Source organism: Octopus sinensis, linkage group LG4 (assembly GCF_006345805.1).
Source record: "Octopus sinensis linkage group LG4, ASM634580v1, whole genome shotgun sequence".
NCBI classification, from domain to species: domain Eukaryota; kingdom Metazoa; phylum Mollusca; class Cephalopoda; order Octopoda; family Octopodidae; genus Octopus; species Octopus sinensis.
In genome coordinates, this window is record NC_043000.1 from 26078612 (window position 1) to 26096111 (window position 17500).

Sequence of the window (17500 nt, forward strand, 5' to 3'; positions counted from 1 at the left end):
TTTTCTAAGACGGCACAGTGTCTGAAGGAAATTTAGCTGCTATTTCTTGCAGTTCAGATGACTACAGATGGAAATACGTGACCTGTACGCAATTAAAGACCTACCTGTCATTAAAGAAACCAACCGTATCGATAATTATGGTTCTGTCTGTAGTTAAAGATCTCTCGGTAAAGACCAGACTGTAAATAAGGAGGTCCTCGAGTTGGCTGTGAAAAGAGCAGAGGTTGCCTCAAAGTGGCTATAGGTCAGGAAGTGTGAGCCCTGAAGGGGACAATGCTAAGTGGACTCAAGCTGGGGCTTTCTCAACCCTGGTAGGGTCACCTGAGCAAAGATGTTTTATTGCTCTAAGACCCAAAACTTCTATTGATGCCAGGAAACATCACCGATGATGCATTCAGGTGCAGCCCACGATGATATCGAAAAACTTCAATGAAATTGGAACGTGTGTGTCAAACAGAAAGGACCCATTTTTTAAAATCATACGACTTAATCAGGGAAGAAGAGCAACGTCATCCCTGCTTACAGCTGCCCCCAAAAGGGTACCTGTAGGAAAGGATGACGTTATCCTCAGCCTGGTGAATTAACTAGAATACTGGCAATAGATTGGATCCTTTTAAAGGGACGCAAGGACCGGTTGATAATGTTAAACCGAGCGACTGATAAGAACAGACACAGTCTCGCCTAGTTTCAGTCTATTAAATTTCCTTCATAAAGCATTAATCAACTCAAGGTGATGGCCGAAGGTGTTTGCTCAAAGCGCCGCTCATTGGTATTGAACCCGAAACGACATAGCTGCAAAGTGAGCTTTTGTACCGACACGATTATTGTCAGGAAAGATAATGGAATGATAAAATTGTACTAAATATAGAGTTGCGTCCCTTTTACGTGTTTAAATCCTGCTCGTTTTAACTTTACCTTTCAACAAACCGGGATCGACAAAATATGTAACAATGTAGTACTGGGATCGGTGAGTTTAAGTACCAGTGATGTACTGAGGTTGATTTAACCCACTATACCCTTCTCTGTGGTTTTGTAAAAAAAGACAAAAACACTGTTATTACTGAGGTGTCAACGAAGAATGAGGTTTTGATTTCATTCAAATAAATTCAACCAGTTCATCCTTGGTATCATTTTAATTAACGGGAGGTGTTTAATTACAGGTAGGCGTTTAATTACAGATAAGTGTTTAATTATAAGCGAAGTAGATAGTTATAAAATTTCAATAAGTGATAGAGTAGTTACGTATACTAAACAGTAAAGCGAGTCACCACATCAAAGTGGCAGGTAAATGTTACTACTAGTTTAACCCCAGGCAGATTCTCCACCAGCTGGTTTTCGGTGCAACGTTCAGCATCTTTTATATACAATATATGGCTAGCGGGAGATGGTTGGGTTGGTAGGGGACGAACCCCTACTACCCTCCAGCAGTTAACAGGATCGCAAGGCTGACCCAGTTTCGAGCTGTTTGGTTCGTCTTCAGCCGCGTGTATCTGCGCACTGGAGTGATAGGTAAGATCCGCTTCTGCTTGCGATATATTGTAAGCAACCCTGTTAGCTGCTGGAGGATGTAAGGGTTCGCTCCCCACCACCGCTAGCAATATATTGTATACAAAGGCTGCAGAGTGTTGCACCGAAAACCAGCAGGCAGAGAATCTGTCTGGGGTTCAACTAATAGTAACATTTAACCGCCACTTTGATGTGGCGACTCGCTTTACTGTTTAATTACAGTTAGGTGCTTAAGTACAGGTAGGTGTATAATATATATGTTTTACTTCATAAAGGTGTTTAATTAAAGGTAGGTCTTTACACGTTGGGCATTAATTACAGGTAGCCTTTTCATTAAGCTAGGTTTTTAATTACAGGTTGGTCTTTAACTACCAATAGACCTATAATCATAGATACATGTAGGTTTTTAATTACAGGTCACTGTTTAAGGGCAGGTGGCTTTTTAACTACCAATAGGCCTATAATCATAGGTACAGGTAGTTTCTTTAATTACAGGTAGGTCTTTAATTATTAAAGGAAACAATAACTTTGGTCTACTTTGAATCGTTTTATCTTTTTCTTGTTTCAGTCAGTAGACTGCGGCCATGCTGGGGCATCGCCGCCTTGAAGAATTTTTAGTCGAACGAATTGACCCAGTAGTTATTTTCTTAGCCTGGTACTTATCTAACGGCCTCTCGTTTGCGGAATCGCTAAGTTACGGGAGTTTAAACAAACCATCTGCGGCTATCAGCCGATGGTGGTGGACACACACACACACACACACGATGGGCTTCTTTCAGTTTGCGTCGACCAAATCCATTCACAAGGCTTTGGTCGGCTCGCAGTGGGATTGAAGACTCGGAATCATGTGCTGGGGAAGCAAACTTGTTACCACACAGCCATGTTTGCGCTTAATAGTATAAAGAAATATTTCCATATCTTTTCCATTTCTGTTTGCTAGGAGAATAATCAAAACCCTTCTCTCTTTGATTTTCAGATAGTCATACCAAATCTGAAAAGCAGAAGCCGCCTAAAAGGACCAACCGCCATCAATCCAAAAGCGATTACACTGCTTCCAAACGCCGAGATTCTAGTACTCCATCACGTGAACAAACTCATACCTGGCACCGAAGCTTTGTTCCTCGATCTTCAGACAACCAATGTTATCCAAGAAAGAAAAATTACCAGAATTTGTCAAAGAGCAAGAATAGCCGTGGGTCGAAGCATTCGGAAGAGGAGCGACGCAGTAATTATCCCAGCACCAGCCATGATTATGAGTCTTCCAAAAGTGCAGAATCTATCCAAGACAGTCCACAGAAGCGACAAGCCTCCACGAAAAAACCATCGTTTCATGAATCCCGAAGCAGGGAAAGAGAGAACTTTACTTCATATAACACTCCCTCCTGGGAGTGGAACCATACGATCGATGGTTATCCTACTTACCAGCAGAACTTTTGTGATTACGATAAAAACTTGTGGCCCAATGAATACCCGGTGCCCAATGTGGAATTTTACCTTCCGTTGAATTACGACCAGAGCCAGAACCCTCCCATGCCACCGCAATCTACACATGAAACGACCAGCTGTTATTTCCCCAACCAAGCGCTCAGTATACCGGAAGAGCCGCATTATGCGATACGTGAACCCTCCGATGAGGTGTTCAACGAGGGATTTTACAACTATGATTTTCCTTACAGCTTTTTAAACTTTCGTGACAACAAGAGCTGGATAAACCCACCAATAGAAAATAAGGTTTGTGGTTTGAATGCTTATAATGAAAATAAAGGGACGAAATGTAATGTTTTAATGCCTGTAAATCTTTTATATATGTTTACATTCTTAAATATTCATACATGTTTCGGTGGGATTGTACATATTTAAATGTGTGTTTATCTGTGTGTGTGTTTTAGTGTTTATGTGGATGTTGGTCTGGTTGTGCGGTCGAGAATTTCGTCTCATAATTGTGTGTTTCGAGTTGGCTCATACATCTTGGGCTGGTGCATTTATCTTAGTGCTGGGTCGACAGAAGTCTTGTGAGTAAATTGGAATGAGAACCGTGTAGAAGCTCCTTGGATGGACTTTATCACACTGTGTGACGCTGATTCTACTCGAGAACTACTTTATGAGTACTTTAAGGTCTGTGGAATGCTCCTCCACTTTGCACGCTAATTTAGGGAATAGGGTGTCTAGTTGATGAAAACAATTAGTCACTCCTATGTCGATACGACACGAGAATCCCTCATGACTCTGTACTTTGTGTTTGTTACGCTGAAGAGGAAAATGTGAAGTGTTTAAACTAATTAGAAGTGCGCAGTGTTAGACAAATTAGATTCTTCTAGACTGATGGGAAAAGGAATATAGCTAGTATATATTCTAAATTGTATGTTAATACTAAGAATGGGAATGCGTAAAAGGGGCTTCCAAAGTGTTGTAATTTTGCAGAAGAATCAGAGGAATAATTTAATCCATGACCAGGAGAACGGAAATATAGTGGAGGTTTTCGCGATGAGAGGTACAAGGACCTCGTGTAGGCTGAGTCAGCGTTGGTATAAACTCAGCTTATTCTGCAGGAGCAAAAGGACGGCTCCAGTCGTGTAAAACGAGAGAAGAGATCAACGTTCCTTATATACGGTCTATAACGTATGTGAGTGTAGTGTGTACACCGTCTTAGCTGAATTGGTAGTCAGTACTCAGGATTTAGATATATGGGTAGTAATAGTGAACCCTTAGATATATGAGTAGTCACTATTCAAGCTTTAGATGTATACATGGTTAATACAGAAGTCCGAAATATGCGGGGGGTCAATAATGTTGCCTTGGTGGGCAGAAACTGAAGTCCAAGACTTACTAGCATTCTGAATAGGATTGGTAACAACTCAAATCAAGAATATGTTCTGGTCCAGAAAGGGAGACCAATCTGTTATTAGTCATTGGCATTATGTAAAGAATATGTCGTATCATTAAAATGTTAGAGGCTTTGAAAGACTGGTTATGGTTCTGGTTATGTATTCTTCACGAACAAATAGGAAGGGAAATTGATAGTTATTCTTAGGATGTCTTTTGCTATCTTGCGTTCTTATAACTTTTGACTGGAAACTAATTTGGTGACGAGAACAATGGAGCTTCTTGCTGGTCACTTGATGTAGTAGAAATAGCAACCAAATCTCACACTTGTAAATATTACACCCTACCACTTAAAAAAAGACTTCTGCATAAAGGGGAAAGGTGAATATGGTCTTGGATGGTTTGCTTTCGGCCATAGGTTTGCTAACAATAAGGACAACGAAAATAACACCCCCGCAACTACCAACCACCACCACCACCACCACCACCACCACCACCACCACCACCACCACCACCACTACTACCACCACCACCACCAACTTGGAGATTTTGTTGTGGAATACGTTACGGTCTAACCGGAGATGGTAAGGTCGTGTAGGCAAGACCTACGTGCGGAGAATGAGGAAGTACTGTAAAATGAAGTCCTCTTCGGAGAGGGCACATAGTGAAAGCGAATATAGCTGTCTGTTAATCGATTGATTGACAAGAATGATAGATCCTTGGTGTCGTTCTTCAATGTTGTCAACCGAAGGAAATAATTGACAGAAAGTACTTCGTATATATGGGAGATCATAGTTTTTGTGTCGCTGGTTGAAGTGAAACAACTGGTTACAAGATAATCATCGGGTCGCTGCAGTTCTGACTGTGAGACTGACAAGGGAGTATCCGTAATTCGGTGCAGAGGATTTCACTTTGAAGAGCACCAGTTTTTGACGTTGTATTACGACGGAAGAGATACATACATGCCTAGATGATATAATATAATATAATATAATATAATATAATATAATATAATATAATATAATATAATATATGCCCCAGCATGGCCACAGCTCATAAGCTGAAACTAGAATCAATCAATCAATCATAACATAATACATGAATATATGTATACATGGTTTAATAGACACAGGAGTTATACGTGAGCTACTTGAAGTTTCATGGTCGGGTAACTCAGTTATCGGACGGGCTTGTGTAGCGTACAGTGCCGTACCGGCGCGTTTTACAAGCCCGTCCGAAATCTCCACTTTCCGAACACGAAATTCTTGTACAATTGCAGCATGGAAGATGTTTACAAGCCATTTAAAAGCACAAAAACCGTTAGATTCACTTTAACATTTAAATTTAATTTGCCAAAATATTTTCGTCGCTTGGGGACCGTGACCTGTTCACTGACAAAATTCTGTGATAGCCAGAACCATAACAAATCTTTCAAAACCTCTAACATTTTAATGATACGGCATATTCTTTACATTACGCCAAAGACTAATAACAGATTGGTCTCCTTTTCTGGACCAGAACATATTTCGCCAGTGAACAGGTTGTGGTCTCAAAGCGACGAAAATATTTTGGCAAATTAAATTTAAATGTTGAAGTGAATCTGACGGTTTTTGTGTGTTTTTAAATGGCTTCCACGTTGCAATTGTTTTCGTCCCAGCACACGATCTCAGATCAGGTCACTTTCTATGCAAGGACATCTCCGAAATTTCTTGTAACTAACGAATAACTCCTATATTCATGAAGCTATGCATATATACGCGCGCGTGCACACACACACCTATATATATATATATATATATATATATATATATATATATCATCCATCCACACACGCACGCACACACACACACACACACACACACACCACACACACACACACACAACCATTATAAGAGTGTATATGTCCATCTTGATCTTTTGCTATGTAGTTATGTAGCTATCGTCTGTTATTTCTCAGTTTTCTTTACAATGCTGAATATCAATGTTTTAACATTCTATCTTTCTGCTCATCGAAAAGCTTTGCCATTTCAAAAATTTTCTCTTCGTTTCTCTTTCACTCTCTGTCTTTATCACTATATCACTATCTCTTCATTTCTCTCTCTCTCAATTGCTATCTATCCTTCTTTATTTCCGTCTTTCTCTCTCTCTCTCTCTACTTCTCTCACTCCCTTGCTGTCTGTTTCTGTTTGGCAAGGTTTACAGTTTTAGAAAAAGACTTGGTTCATGTAGACCTGCAGCTGGTTATACTGTATGCGAGTCATATTATGTAATTTTAAGGAATTTATGCGGCGAGCAAATTTTGTGGCTACGGGACTAATTTTATAGTATTTTATGCTGAAAGTTGCTTGAAATAACGTTTCTATCATGAATACTGCAGTAAAAAAGGTCTTCAGTGAGGCGCACATTTTGATCTGGTTAACAAATATGATTCACTTAGTATTGTTAAATCCCAGATTATTCATGGTCCTCATGTTGACCGCCAAAAGAAGTCACTTCGAGTGGAAGATAGCAAATTCCCAAAGGGTTTCCAAAACCATTTTGCAAAGAAGCTCAAACTGAAAAAGAGCAAGAGAAGATGGAGGATTCCAAATCTTAGTTGGACAGTATGAAATTGATGACCGACATCTAACCAAAACATTTGATGCACGGATGAAATTTGCAGCTCTGAAATTTAATAATGTTCTTTAAGTGTCTGCCAATATGTCATAAAGGGCGCTGACACCTGCCAAATTTGATTTGACAAAGCAAACCAGCAGGGATGAAGTTGTCCGATTCCTGCAAGAACAAGGAATCAACAGCAATGATGCTTTCTGGCATTTCTCGTCACTTCTATTTATGAAGTCACACCAATATAATGTCTACTTAGAAAATAATGTCCAACTGCTTTACTTCATTCAATCAATTGCTGCCCAGCAAGTACAACTTGGACAGGACACAACCTTTAGATTTTTCTTTTCAGTCTGTGCCAATGTGGTCTCTCCGCAAATACATAGCTGTACCATCAATTCATGGAACAATAATCAATGGGGATGAAGAAAGTACGGCTCCCTTTCTTGAAGGTCAGTCTGACATAAGATTTTATAGTAGTATCGGAAGAAAGTTAACTGCACACACCATTCGGTGTGACTGCATTTTTTTGATAAAGTGGGTGGATCAAGTACATTTTCTGGTCTTCGACTGGCCAATTGCAAAGTTTACACCACCTGCAGAGGGATGTACCTTATAGTTGGCTTGCTAGAGAAGGATACCAATTGGGATGCCCCACAGTCAGAAGCTTTTCTATCTCAACCAGTTAAGAAGCTTAGTGTTCTTTTTACCATACTGGGAAAAAGCTTGAGAACCACCCACCCAATCCACTTCCACTTTGGCTCAAGTTTTGCGACGACCTTGTCGAAGATATCAAACATCAAGTTCAACAGGTATACCCTGACAGAAATAGGGTGCAGAAATGAAATATATAAGGAAATCCTTATTGACAAAGTCAAAGATATAAATGGCCTAAAGCTTAAAAAAATACAACAATGAGGTCAATGATTTAGCAACAGAATTTTTTTAAAGGAGTATCATACAATTATATTTGTAGTGCATGTCAATGATAATGAAACCATATTCACTGCGTAACTTGACAAGAGACCTCAATAGGGAGGAGTAGCGGTGGACTGGCCAGATGACTTCCATCAGACCTTACCAGTAACCACAAAAGGAATAAAATTCAATGAAATTTACCTGTACTTGTTTTCAATCATCATCGCATTGGGTCAAAGTTAAAATCTTCAAACTGTCTACACGTTTGAGAGACAATGTTTTCGGAGATTTATCGTATAATCATTTTGTTTAAAATTCGTTACATGTTGGAAAAGGAAGATTTCTTTCCGACAGTAATGGTACCATGGATCCAGTTTTCTGTAAGTACAATAATTAAAATAGCTGATGACTTTCTGTCAGAAGTGTTTTGTAGTCTGCAAAAAAAATTTGCTAATTCACAAGTAGCCTTACCAAAATATATTCAGATCAACAACACCAACTGGTGACCACTGTAGGCATTTCAATGAAACAGGATCAATAAACATTGTAGACCAAGAAGATATCGTTCATTATCCTTCAAAAGGGAAAATAATCATTGAAATCTTCCGGTTTACCATCGCACAGAATTCCGTTACAAAAAGATCTCTAATAATTTGATCAGTTGCGGATATATCAATGATACGAAACAAATGGTTAAGCTTATACCATATGTTATCTACTCTTCTTAGAAAATTATTATTTTTAAATCTTACAACGTGAGATATTCAGCAACGGTACTTTGTAGTAAAGATTGTTTGCCAACATAACATGACAGTCCTGGTTTAGGACGAATGTTCGAAAAACGTAAGGACACAGATCGTGTCGTATAGCCAGCTGGAGACGATGTTTCCTGGGGCTAAATTACAGCAACATTAGTCCTAAACCAGGAGTGCCATGTTATGTTGGCAAACAATCTTTACTACATCTACACTTCTGTTCTCATTTCACTGATTGTGTTAAATCCCAAAAGGCAAACATAAGCTGTTGCTGGATTGCATCTTGAGGGTGACATGTTCTATGTAGGAATTTAAATAGTTGGAAACCAAAGAAAATTTTGTATCCTGAGGTGTTGTTATGATAATGCTCAGGATTGGCGAACCAATGATGGATACATATCTAATCTCTCTCTCTATATATAAAGCTGAAATTGTCTGTGTATGGCTGGTTTGGAAGCCTTCAACTAACACTATCTCCTCCGAGACCCCGCGGCGCAAGTCAACCAAAATTGAGAGTATGATAGAAGAAGGCTTGCCTTTCCTTCCGTAGAAGATAAAATTCAAATCGGACTATGTTAACACCAAAAATTATTTACATCAAAAAGGTGCTTTTTTTCTATGAAAATCCCTATTTTTTGCGATTTTTTGACTGCTGTGTCACCATTTTTCGGTGTATTTCAACCAGAAAAATGTTCACTTAAAGAGAATAACAAGCAACATAATGCAAAATTTTTACTTGTCACTTCATTATTTGGATCTGTTGGTTTTAACACGACATGAAAACGATTTTATTTTTATTGGTTGATTGGTTGTTTGTCTCGTCACCCTGGTTACTGCTAAATTTTGATTGGCTGTTTATGTCTCGTCACCCTGGTTACTGCTAAATTTTGATTGGCTGTTTATGTCTCGTCATCCTGGTTACTGCTAAATTTTGATTGGCTGTTTGTCTCGTCACTCTGGCTACTGCTAAATTTTGATTGGCTGTTTATGTCTCGTCACTCTGGTTACTGCTAAATTTTCAAATTATTTTTTTAAAATGAGAGAATTTTAAGAATAAAATACATTATGTTCGGTATTAGTTTCGAATGAAATAAAATAAAACTGTTTTCACAATTACTTAATCGTATGTTTTTATTTAATATTCTTGAAATATCGAGGATTTAACTGTAATATCGTGAATCAGACACCAGAATGCTATAAATGTGTAAGACAATATAATTTAATTTCCTAAATGAAAGATAAACTTTTCAAATGAAATGAAATAGTTTATTAAACCGAATATACTTTTATTAAGAGCAATTGTGCGGCATTTCTAGCCATTTTCAGCCTGGAACACACCGGATATTCGGCTCACACACACACACACACACACACACACACACACACACACACACACACACACACACACACCTGTATACATCTATATCATCATAACCATTCATGATGTAGTTTTTCTAGAGCTGGGTGCCCTTCCTGCCGCTAAGCCTCACTTATTCCTATAAACATACTTGCACACATACATATGCATATATATATATATATATAATATATATATATAATATATATATATATATATATATATAGATATATATATATATATATATATATATATGTGTACAGGGGTTGGACAAAATAATGGAAACATCATCGCATCATAATTTTGAAATATCTATAAAACCACCAAAAGCTTGTTTATTTTTATGTTTTTTTTTATTTATTATTAGTGTTGCTTAATATGTTTTGCTAAAATTGCTGTTTCTTTTCAGATATCATCAGAAAAAGGTAATTAAAATTCATTAAAATTACAGATCAATTTGACTTTCAAAGAAGTCAAATTGTTGGTGCTCTTATGGCAGGCACTAGGATCACAAAAGTACAGCTCCCAAAATTACTGCAGAGCTTAATGACCACCTCGAGAAACCAGTTTCTACAAAAACTGTTCGCCGGAGAGCTGCACAAAGCCGGATTTCACGGGAGCGATGTAATCAGAAAACCACCACTTTCAAAAACAAACGTTGCAAAGCGTTTAGAGTGGGGTAAAAACCCACAGAATTGGTCCCTAGGGTAGTGAAAGAATGTTATTTTCTTGGACGAGTCATCCTTTATCTTGTTTCTGACCACCGGCCGAATATACGTGTGGAGACAGCCATAAGAAGCATTTGACCTAGACTGCCTTCTTCCAACTCTTAAACATGGAGGAGGATCTGTGATGATCTGGAGGGCTATATCTTGGAGATTCGCCGGCCAAATAGTTTCCCTTCATGTCAGAATTAATAGTCAAAAGTTTTTAAACATCTTATCTGATCAAATTTATCCTATGGTTGCGGAACTGTTTCCGGAGGAAAATACAATTCTTCAGGATGATAATGCACGAATTCACACTGCTAAAGTTGTTACTGAATGGCACGAGGAACATTCTAGTAAAGTTGAACGTCATATCTGGCCACCACAGTCCCCAGATCTCAATGTTATTGAACATTTATGGTGCATTTTAGAAAAACAAGTTAGGAGCCGATATCCTCCATCATCATCACTACAGGAACTGGAGGCTGTTTTAGCTGAAGAATGGACAAAAATTCCTTTGGAAACAATTCAAACTTTGTACGAGTCCATACCTCGTAGAAATGAAGCTGTAATTACTGTCAAAGGCGGTCCTACCCCATATTAAAATACATTTGTTTGAAATTTTAAGGTGTTTCTATTATTTTGTCCAACCCCTGTATATATATATATATACACACACACACACACACACACACCACACACACACACACACACACACCACACACACACACACACCACACACACACACACATACACACACACACACACACATATATATATGTATATATATGAGTTTCAGTGTAGCTTACATTTACGATTATCAATTCCTCACTCGGAAAATATTGGTCAAGGCTATGACTAAAGACATTTGCGCAAGGTGTTACGACATGGCTGCAAAACGAATTTCTTACTCACGCAGCTACGTCTATGCTTGTAGGCGCGTTGTATGGAATGAAACCCGTGGGCTGAGGAATATTTCACGATTCTAATACCAGACAGGAAAGCAGGAAAAGGGGTTTTGCAATGACGTTTCTTGTTCTCTGTTCTTCTCTTTCTTATTTTCTCTCTCTGTATTTGTGTGCTTGTGTGTTTCTGTGTATCTTTTAGAGTGCATATGTTTGTGTCTGTGTAAGGAAAGACGAAATGATAGTAAAGCGAGTAGCCTATGTACCAGTTTTCTGTGGTTAATTAAGTAGAAAAGAATTAAAGAAGCAGGCGTGGCTGTGTGGTAAGAAGCTTGCTTCCCAGCTACATGGAACCTTCTACTATAGCCTTGGGCTGACCAAAAACCTTGTAAGTAGATTTGGTAGACGGAAACTGAAAGAAGCCCATCGTATATATATATATATATATATATATATATATGTATGTGTTTGTTTGTCTGTGTTTGTCCACCTCCGTCATCGCCTGACAACTGATGTCGGTGTGTTTACGTCCCCGTAAAGTAGCGGTTCGGCAAAAGAGACTGATAGAATTAGTACTAGGCATACAAAGAGTAAGTCCTGCGGTCGATTTGTTCGATTAATGGCGCTGCTCTAGCACGGCCGCAGTCAAATGACTGAAACCAGTAAATGAACACAAGAACATAGTGAGGGCGTCGAGTAAGGCAGTGAGCTGGCAGAATCGGTAGCATGCCGGACAAAATGCATTTCATTCGTATTTACGTTCTGAGTTCGAATTCCGCCGAGGTCGATTAGCCTTTCATCCTTTCGGGTGTTGATAAAATAAGTACCAGTTGAATACTGGGGTCGATATAATCGGCTTACCCCTTTCCCCAAAATTGCTGGCATTGAGCCAAAAATTTGAAACCAATATTCTGTCAAGGATCAAGGAAACACGATTAAATTTGTCGAATCTTCTTCACGTTCAGCTCGCAAATGAGCGTTCTTGTTCTTTATACTGTGTTTCTACTTCTCACTGGGCATAGACGCATGCGGTAAAATATACGAAGCCCAGTATACCCATCATGACTACCCGTCTGATAAGGATACACCAGGCACATGCATCACAACCATATGTGCGCGACATGGGGATCTCATATCAAGATAAACAGCGCATGACCTTACAGGTGGGGCCCAGTTAGAATTTTCTTCAGGCCGAGAAACCCATCCCGCTCAAAAAGTCCCTGAATAAAGATTGTTTAAGGATGATGAACGAAACACCCATGTTTCCAAGGGTCAATCATCCAAACCCCAAAGATTTCCTCTTAACACATGGCTATGATGCTCCCCCACTACTTCTGCCCGTGATCAGAGATGTACATATCGTCAGCCACTAAGGGACATGCTCAACTGGTTAAGGTCAAACAACTGACAAACAAATCTGTGGTATTGAGCAGAATATTTGCTCTAGCCCATCTTTTATACCAAGAGAAAACAATGTACATGATGACACTTCCAATCAGTTAAGATCAGAAGCCATGAGAGCCACTGCTTGGTACTGCATCAGGGCATTATTATTATTATTATTATTTTTATTACTTTTTTTTTCTTCTTTCAAATTTGCTTCCATTTCTTGCCGAGTGTCTTCCCGACTCCTAGGGCAAAGAAATTCATAGTATGCATTGGTAGGCCATTAAACCAAACTCAGTAGTTCGTTCATCTTTTTAAATTTTTTTTTTAAAGTTAAATTAAAATACATGAGCAGCAACAGTTCTCACATCGACAATGCTCTTCTCAATACGTGTGATGTACCAGTTAAGACAATCTTTTGCACTTCTTGCAGGGATGGTAAGCCAGGGATCATTCTCATATAATTTTCGGTTCCCTTCTTGATCATTCCTAGTGCTCCTACGATCACTGGTATTGTAACCGCCTTGAGATGCCACATTTTCTCAATTTCAATGAGTAGGTCTTTATTTTTTCTGAGCTTGTCAAACTCTTTCGCTGAGATATTATGATCACAGGGGATGCTCATGTCGATCAATAAGCAAACTTTATTGTTTTGGTCTTTCACAACAATATCTGGTTTATTGGCCTTGATGGTTCGGTCTGTATGTACTGGAAAGTCCCACAGAATGGTTACATTTTCTCCTTCAGTTACAGCCTCAGGGTGGTGATTATACCACTTGTCGGCAGTTTTGATATTGTAATGCCGACTTATTAGCCAGTGTAGATATTGGCCAACTCTGTCATGTCTTAATTTATACTCCACTGGTGCTAAGACTTTACATCCAGAGATTAGGTGGTCCACTGTTTCAATCATGTCGTTGCAGAATCGGCATTTTGGGTCTGCTCCATTTTTCATCACATTGGCCTGGTAGTTCCGGGTTAATAGGCTTTGATCTTGAGCAGCCAGGATGAAACCTTCGCTCTCTGCTTTTAGCCCTGAGCTCCGTAGCCACTGATGGGTTTGCTTCTGGTCAACATCAGCTTGTTTGCTGCGGGTCACATATTTGCCGTGCAGAGGTTTCTCCTCCCACCTATCAGCCAATTGCTCGTGCGCTTTCTTCATTGCCATCATTTTCACCTTCTTTGCAACAACAGTTGCCGTACTTCCCTCGGGTTGTTCAGTTTGGGTATCCTGCACGAGATCAATAGCAAATTTTTTGCTTTCCTTTATAATAGAATGAAGCTTCTTTCGTCTCTCGTGATTTTCCACGAGCTTTAGCATCCAGTCATTCGATATTTCGAGATATTTGGCCAGTCCAATTGTGGTTGTTTTGTAAGCTAGTTCAAATTGGATCAGGCCTCGACCTCCTTGGGCTCTGGGAAGGTAAAGGCGATCTACGTCTGCCTTTGGGTGGTGCATCCTATTACAACTCAGCAGCTTGCGTATTTTTCTATCTATATTCTTTACTTCACTCATATTCCAGTTCAACACATTGTAGCTATAAGTAACAACTGGAACTACTAAGGAATTTATAGCTAACACCTTGTTACGTGCATTTAGTTCAGATTTCAGGACTGCACGAACTCTCCTATAACATTCCTTCCTGATTTTCTCTTTCATGCTTGCATGCTGAATACCAGAGCCTTCATTTATCCCTAAATATTTGTATGATTGTTCTTGCTCAAGCTCTCTTATGACTGTGTCAACATCTAACACGACTGAATTTGTGGTCTTCACTTTCCCTTTCTGGAAAGTGGCCTTGGCACACTTCTCAAGTCCAAACTCCATCCCGATGTCATCGCTGAATGCTTTCACGGTGCGCAATAGGCCTTCAAGTTCATTATTGTCTTTACCATAAAGTTTTAAGTCATCCATATAAAATAGATGGCTTATTTTTTTATTGGCAATTTTATACCCATACCCTGTTCTGTTTAATTCACTTGTAAGGGGTATTAGGGCTATGCAGAATATTAAAGGTGAAAGTGAGTCACCTTGAAAAATTCCACAGTTGATGTTTATATTTTCTGAGGCAAGTACTCCATTAGAGTGGTATAATTGGAGATTCGTATTCCACAACGACATATTGTGCTTCAGGAAGTTTGAAATCACAGGGGAAATTTTAAAGATGTCCAGCGATCTCAAGATCCATGGATGCGGTATACTGTCGAAGGCCTTTTTATAGTCAATCCATGCCGTGCCGAGATTTCTGCGCTTGTTGTGACAGTTCTCAAGGATCATACGATTGATTAGCAGTTGATCTTTGCATCCGTAAGAGCCTCGGCGGCACCCTTTTTGTTCAATGGGGAAAATATCGTTCTTCTCCATGAATGCATATGTTTTCTCCGCCAGGATAGATGTTAGGATTTTATGCGTGGTGGATAGACAGGTTATAGGCCGATAGTTTTTTGGAAGGTTGGTTTCGTTATTCTTTGGGAGTAGGTAAGTAATGCCACTTGCTAACCATTCAGGTGTTTTCTTTGGGTCTCTCATAATTCCATTGAGCAGCTGAACTAGCTTACCGTGTGCGCATGGGAGCGATGCGAGCCAGAAATTCGGCACCCTATCTTTACCGGGGATTTCCAATTATGGGCCTTCGTGAGTGCCTTTCTTAGGTCTGCTATTGTGATGTCTTCCCATGCTTGTTGTAAATTTTGGTAGGATCCTTCAGTTTGTATAATCCAGTCTGCATTTATGTTGTACGTCTTCTTGTCACTCCAAATCCTTTTCCAAAAGTTTTGAACTTCTTCCATGGGAGGGGGGTCTTTAACGGTTACTTTCTCCTTCCCTATTTCTCTGTAGAATTTTTTGGCATTGGATGTGAACAGCTTATTTTGCTTGTAAAACTTGTTTCTCTTCTCAAATCTTCGTATTCTTTGGGCTTTTGCTTGGACTTTTTGTTTCAGCGTTTCTTTTATTGATATCAGTTCTTCTCTTGGTGAGGATTCAAATTTTCTCTTCATCTTTCTTCCTGTTCTGGATCTTACATCATTTCCACATATTAGTTCATTTAATATTGATATTTCCCCTCTCATAAATTCAATCTCTTTTTCAATTTTACTTCTCCAGGTTTGATTTCTTCCCAGATTTTGTTTTCTTTGTTTTTTCGGGGGCATACAGCTGGTTTCAATTGCCCTAGCAGAAGCGTAAATAATTTCATTTAACTCAGTAAAATCAGGTTTTAATTCTCGTATTATTTCATTTGTTACATAGTTGCCAATTTGGATTTGTTTTTTATTTTGGTTTGTATTTGAGAGTTTATGAAGTGGTTCTCTATCATTCATACTTGTATTATTATTATTATTATTATTATTATTATTATTATTATTATTATTATTATTCAGGTCACTGCCTGGAATCGAACTCGGAATCTTGGGATTAGTAGCCTGTGCTCTTAACCATTGCGCCATATGGCTGTTGTTGATTAAACGCAGGAGTCTGCAACATTGAGGTCGCGATCCATAACTGAGACACTGAAATCTGCTGGGTGCCTTAAACCTTTTCTAACACCTTTTTTCCCAAAATTAATCTCTTTGCGGATTATAGAACGTTGATGGCTTTGTGTGATGAATTCATTCATCGTTTATCTTTTTACTTGTTCTAGTCATTAGACTGCGACCATACTGAGGTACCGCCTTGAGGAATTTTAGCCGAACGATTCGACCCAAGTACTTATGTTTTTAAAGCCTGGTACTTATTCAATCGGACAGTTTCGCCGAAACGCTAAGTTGGTGTGCAGCCTCATGCACCAAGACGTACACACATAGCGGCCATCTCCTTCCAGTTTCTGTCTGTCAAATCCATTCACAAGAATTTGTAAATATTTAGGCAGTGAAGCGGATATATTATATAAGTTAAGAAGTAAAAAAAAAGATGTTTTATGGCTGTGAAAAGATAGAAGAAAGAACATGCACGAGCTTTTCGAGGCCTCCGTGAGTGTAAGGAAGAAAGGAAAACCTTAGACCACGCCCGAGACCTTTGCTGAAGACGAACAAAGGACCAAACAGTGGTGTTAAACCGAGCAAACATTCTGTGAATGATCGATCTGCAGAGTTACCACAGTTTTCTTCGACCGGTTTACACTCGCAAGGTTTTGGCAGTTCGGGGTTACAACTAAAATACATGTGCCACAGCAGCGTCGCAGTGAGATTAAACGAGAAACAACGGAGATGTGAAGGAAACTTCTTGACCGCACAGCCACGCCTATGACTCTGTTGACCCCACACAGCAATCCCAACCAACAAGGCCTGCACGTTTATCGACAGTCTTAAATACACTCACTTGAATGCAGAACCATACCTGCATCTTTTTTGACCACACAGCTACGTGTGTACCAGTGCTGACCACAGCTTTGCTTGTATTTTTCTTGACCACACAGCTATGCCAACATCTATGTCTAAGCAGTTATAAAGGAATAACGGTAGACTGTCATTTTTGCCTCTGTTTTACCTAGGGGCACATTTTGGCGAACCTTAACCAGATTTTCAAGGCGCTTAAGT

At 39.2% G+C, this 17500-nt stretch overlaps 1 protein-coding gene across 1 annotated transcript in view; it reads left to right on the plus strand.

The window, feature by feature from the left end:
- The window catches only part of LOC118762906, a 38746-nt gene that overhangs the window by 2694 nt on the left and 18552 nt on the right, over nt 1-17500 (plus strand). Inside the window, exon 2 of the mRNA XM_036501936.1 lies at nt 2483-3237. Coding sequence (XP_036357829.1) covers nt 2483-3237 — 755 coding nt within the window. The remainder of the gene's footprint in view (nt 1-2482; nt 3238-17500) is intronic.